The 5,724-nt window shown below is 40.7% G+C and overlaps 1 protein-coding gene across 1 annotated transcript in view; it reads left to right on the top strand.

Moving 5' to 3' along the window:
• Window positions 1-674: 674 nt before the first annotated feature.
• Window positions 675-5,724, top strand: part of LOC100959950 (protein ZNF738-like) — a gene marked incomplete at its 3' end in the record, with an annotated part of 22,490 nt that continues 17,440 nt past the window's right edge. The window contains exons 1-3 of the mRNA XM_023509069.1: window positions 675-785; window positions 4,705-4,831; window positions 5,317-5,412. Of these exons, the coding sequence (XP_023364837.1) occupies window positions 783-785; window positions 4,705-4,831; window positions 5,317-5,412 (226 nt within the window). The remainder of the gene's footprint in view (window positions 786-4,704; window positions 4,832-5,316; window positions 5,413-5,724) is intronic.

Genomic DNA, 5,724 nt, shown 5'->3' with positions numbered 1-5,724 from the left:
GCCACCTTAGGTGTATATGGCTGGCGCCTTAGCCGCTTGAGCCACAGGCGCCGAGCCGAGTCCCTGAGTTCTTTATGTGCATGTTTTTACCTAGACATCATGATGTATGTTGAAAACACCTTCACAGCAAAGTCTAACTGCTATTTATATAATAAATAGAGTTTCATTCCTTTTATTGAATTTGTTAAACAGTTACTGTATGGCATGCACAGTGGCTCTGGCATATAGAGATGAAGAAAGTCATGATCCATGCCCTTCATTTATTAATTTATTTTATTATTTATTTATTTATTTGAGACAGAGCCTCAAGCTGTCACCCTGGGTAGAGTGCAGTTGCATCACAACTCACAGCAACCTCCAACTCCTGGGCTTAAGCTATTCTCTTGCCTCAGCCTCCCAAGTACCTGGGATTTACAGCCTGCCCTTCATTTAAAAGAAAAAAAAAGTGCTATGGGGAAGAAACTATTTGCATTCTGGCCATTTCCAGCCTCTTGTTGGATGGCATTCGTGTCGCTCAAGGTCAAAGAGGTGGGGTCTTAAGCCCTATCCAATCAGGGATGCTTCAATACTAACTGTCCAATCAGATGCACAGCCAGAAAGAAGAAGGTGGCACCTGGTTTCTGAGCTTGTCTCTGGAGCTGGTCTGCGAGCTGGGGCCTCCTCACCTGCTGTTTCATTTCCCGGAGATCCCAGGTGTCTCTGCAGCCGCCCTTGTCACCCTGTGACCTGCAGGTACTGGGAGATCTGTAGGGAGGACACCGGGACATCCCGGGAGCTGGGAAATGGTGAGTACAGGAGACTGGGTGTTCTGAGAGGGGGAGGGGCGTGGTTGGAGCCGGAAGTGGCTGTGGCGGGACCGGGCCATTTCCCTTCGGTTTTAGAGTCTTCAGACTAAAGTTTGTCACCGGCACCCCTTGGCCCAGGGAGCCCACTTGGCAAAAGGGGCAGGGAGTTGGGACCCTGTTGCTCCAAGCGTTTCTGAAGCTGTTACGTGGGCCACGGCCCAGAGCTCCCTGAGCAGCTGTGTGCCTGCAGCGCCCGGGGTCCCTCCCTCGGGGTGACAGTAGAAGGGTCCTCAGGGGAGAATCCCAACTGAGGGTGTGAGGTTTGTTCATGGAGGGACTGTGGTCTGTGGGGCCCTCAACCCCTCTATTCTTTGAGGTCCTGACCCGGTGGCTTACCCTGTTACCTATCTTTGTAGTTAAACACGGGGACAAGGAGTTGACTCGTATAAAGGCTTTCTTATGGGACAGGCTAGTAATTCGGAGAACAGGGAGAGTAATTTTTAAATGCTGTCTTTTGTATGTAACAAATTTTAATACTTTATATAGGGTATGATTTCACAAGTGTACTAGAAATATACTTATGTGATTAACATGTAGGCAAGTGAAATACATATGACAATTTAAAAGTAATCAAAATTCATCATCAATAAAATTTTTTTTTGAGACAGAGCCTCAAGCTGTCGCCCTTGGTAGAGTGCTGTAGCATCATAGCTCACAGCAACCTCCAACTCCTGGGCTCAAGCAATTCTCTTGCCTCTGCCTCCTAAGTAGCTGGGACTGCAGGCGCCGGCCATGGAGCCTGGCTATTTTTAGTTTGCAGCCCTCATTGGTGTTTGGCGGGCATGGGCTGTATTCTAACCCCCCAGTTCAAGTGTATGTGGGTGGCGCCTTAGCCGCTTGAGCCACAGGCGCCTAGCCGTCAATGTAACATCTTTAACATGCTATTACCTTGTTCTATGGTGCCTCAATACTTCCTTGGTTTTTGTTTTGTTTTGTTTTCTTTCACGATTATTATCTTTATTTCCTATTTCTGGTTTGGACTGTCTGACTGACTTCCTCTTCCTATGTTTTAAAATGCATTCCCAGTTCAGAAATAGCTAAGAAAGGTTGCGGGGGTGTCTGTGTCAACCACATTCTATACTTTTATTTATTTTATTTTCTCATCTGTGAAATTGATTTAAAATGAAAATTATTTTAAATTTGTTATAGTTAGTTAAATTGAGATGCGGGTTGTACTGGTTAATTTTGTTTTTGAAAGTTGTGAAACAAGGCTGAGCCCTGTGGCTCAGACCTGTAATCCTAGCACTCTGGGAGGCTACTGCTGGTGGATTGCTTGAGCTCATGAGTTTGAGACCAGCCTGAGCCAAGTGCCACAGCTCCTCTCTAAAAATTAAATGAAAAAAAAAAAAAAAAAAAGCCTGGTATTGTAGCCAGAACCTGTAGTCCCAACTACTTGGGAGTCCGAGGTAAGAGAATCACTTAAGCCCAGGAGTTTGAGGTTACTGTGATCTGTGATGTTAAAGCACTCTATGGAGGGTGACAAAGTGAGACTCTGTCTAAAAAAGAACAAAAAATTGGGAAACAGCCAGTACATATGAATGGTATACATTGTATTTTGTAACATATTAAGCATCTTATAACATACAACATAAGAATAACTATAACAGTACAGACTTAGGTAATGTTGGTAATTATGACAATACTTTAGATAGGAAGTTTTGGATATTCTGAAAAATCTCGTTTGTTGTTTTATTTGGACTATGTTTTTTATACATGTTTACTTGTTTTTAATGAGTTCGGAACTGTTAGATAACTTAATGCAGTGAATAGATTTTAAAGTTTTTACATCTATGATGGTGTTTTAATAATCAATAATAATGGCTGCTGAATTTTTTAGTATAGCTTCTCATACTTGTTTTAATTCAATGCTCAGAGTGTTTATGGCTTGAGAAGTTGTATTAAGGACCTTGATGATGGCACAGGCCAATGGACTGATTTTCAGATTGAGTCCAATAGCTACTGTTGATATGACAAAAATGGCTACAGTGGTGTATTTAGCAGGGCTAAAAAGGTGTAGTCAGCTATTATAGTTTTCAGGGAGGTTAATATCTTAAGTTACTTTAGACCAATTGGACTTAAAGTTTTGTATCCAGGGTAGAAAAAGGATGAATCTTAGCAAACAAAGTTTCCTTGTGTTGTAGCAGGGATAGATGAAAAACCCTGGGTGCCAGATAATAAGAACTATCTTCAGAGGAGCTTGGTGTGTCTATTGGCATGAGGTAGAAAGGTGGTTAAGTTACATTTAAGTAAGGAATTATTCAGGTCCATGTATCAGAATGGACACTTTTTAAGCTTGCTATATTTATGACTAATAGTTTCAGTTTTTAGTGGTATAGCTAATGTATCTTTTTATCTTGATGGTAGTAGTTGTTTCTTAACTATAAATATCTGAGTATGTGATAATTTTCTGCATATACTGGAAAAGTGTGAAATCTCTGATAAGTTCTAGTGGGAAAATGTGGATGCCCAAGATTTTCACTGTGAATGAGGTTGTGTCATTGGATAGTAGCAAAGAAGGAGAATATGTGCTGTTTCACTTGTATCTGGAAGTTCCATTGGTTCTATGTAAAATAGGATGACGTCCATGCACTTTTACAGAGGATGGCATTAACAGCCTAGAGTAATTCAAAGTTCTCATAAACAGAATAATCAGAAAAGACTTGCTTTCTGGGATAGTAAAGAAGGCTATTTAAAGACACAATTAGGGATTAGAAGACATGCCAGATAGCTGTGACTGGAACTTTCCCCAAACTGGGTTTTTCTCAACTAGTTTTTATCAGATTATGATTGACTTTTTCTGGCCAGTATTATAACAGTGATGTTGGGCTTGCACTTGTGAATCAGCACCTGATACTAATTCGTCCTGTTGCAGTTGATGTTAATTTTATTCACTCAGTTATAGTGTTCTTGGACACATATTCCATTGTAGGGTTCAGTGCATCTTCTGTATTGTTAATAAGAACTTGGGGAGATTATCAACTAATGTGAGCAAATCAAAACATTTATTGAGGAAGCACCCCTTTCTTCTTAGATTCTCTTCCATATACCTTTCTCGGGAAAGTAAAGGTCGTCATCTTTGTTTACCAGTTCAGGAATCAACTGGGGTAAATCCAGTATCTGCAGTTCACTGCATGTTTGAAAGAATATCATCATGGGACTGAAGTATTGTCATTTGTGTTGAGCTTGTTGGAAATTAGGAAACGGAATCTTCACCCAATATCATCCAAAAAAAAACAAATCTACATTAGAGTTACCATTTATCTCATCATGACATCGTCATATAAAAAACATACACAGATTATAACATATGATGTAAATAAGGCACGACATTGTGCATGCCTGTATTGCTGGCCTTTTATTCCTACTGTATCAACCCAAAATGTCTAATGTGTACATTGGTTTTGTGGATGCCATTCTATCTCCTTTCATCTGTGTTAGACAACACATGAGGGAATATATCCCTTCTATACTTATTAGGTAATTGCATTTACTCTTATAAGTCAGCAGGAGTTCTCTTCACTCAACTTAACTAAAAGTGACATTCATGGCTTGATGCCTGTCGCAAAGTGGTTAAGGTGCTGGGCACATACACTCAGGCTGGTGGATTGGAACCCGGTCCAGGCCAGCTAAACAACAATAACAATGGCAACAAAAAAGTAGGTGGGCATTGTGGAGGGTGCCTGTATTCCTAGCTAGGAGACTGAGGCAAGAAAATTGCTTAACCCCAAGAATTTAAGGTTGCTGTCAGCTGTGATGCCATGGCACTTTACCCTGGGTGACAGCTTGAGACTCTGTCTCAAAAAAAAAAAAGTGAAATTCTATATGCCCGTGCTTTCTTGGTAAATATGTTGTTTTTCAGGGACTGTTGACATTCAAGGACGTGTCTATTGAATTCTCTATGGATGAGTGGGCCTGCCTGGACCCTGCTCAGCAGCATTTGTATCGGGAAGTCATGTTAGAGACCTACAGACACCTGGTCTTCCTGGGTGAGGACAACTTATATACACAGTTCCAGGTCTACACCAAACAATTGATATTCTCTCTACGTAGAAGGTTTTCATTCAGTTTATTCATTGACTGAGTATCAGGTTCTTGTTTCTATGGAAAACTTGAGGATATCTTGGTATAGAAAAGAAAAATTGGAGTTGTTTTATTTTAGCATTAATCTTACCGTTTTTTGAGCTGATTTACATCCTTCACTAGATTAATGGAAATTTCCGAAATTTCATGGCCTAGATTGTTACTCATACCTTTAAGTCTGATTTCTAGCACCAAATTTTATTTCAGTAGTTTTGGTGTGGAGGAGTTAGGAATGTTCCAACTTTAAATACTTTTTGAAGATTCTGAAGTTTCTGCCAGGAAATCTGTTTGGGATTATTATTTCAGGATCTTCTAAAATGTCCTTTTCTGTACTTCACCAAGGCATTAGATTGGAAATTGAAGAATCCCAATTTTTTTTCTACTAAAACAGGTCTTGCTGTCTCTAAGCCAGATCTCATCATCTTTCTGGAGCAAAGCAAAGAACCCTGGAAGGTGAAGACACAGCAGACACTACTCAAGCCCCCAGGTAGGTTGGAGTGAGTGAAACAGATAACACTGGTCAGAGGTCCAAGTTCTGGGAGGAAACCACACAATACAGTGTGAATAGGGAAGCTCAGCTTAATCAGAATTTTTTTCTGAGAAGCCTGAATTTCTTTCCCAAGTCATCTGTCTTCTTGTTTTCATTATTTTTTATTTTATTTATTTATTTATTTATTTATTTTGAGACAGAGCCTCAAGCTGTCCCCCTGGGTGGAGTGCCATGGCATTACAGCTCACAGCAACCTCCAACTCCTGGGCTCAAGCGTGTCTCCTGCCTCCGCCTCCCAAGTAGCTGGGA

This window comes from Otolemur garnettii, unplaced genomic scaffold, assembly GCF_000181295.1.
Source record: "Otolemur garnettii isolate 467f Iridium unplaced genomic scaffold, OtoGar3 scaffold00335, whole genome shotgun sequence".
NCBI lineage: Eukaryota > Metazoa > Chordata > Mammalia > Primates > Galagidae > Otolemur > Otolemur garnettii.
Note: the sequence above shows the minus strand (reverse complement) of the source record. Positions and strands in the feature narration are given on the sequence as shown.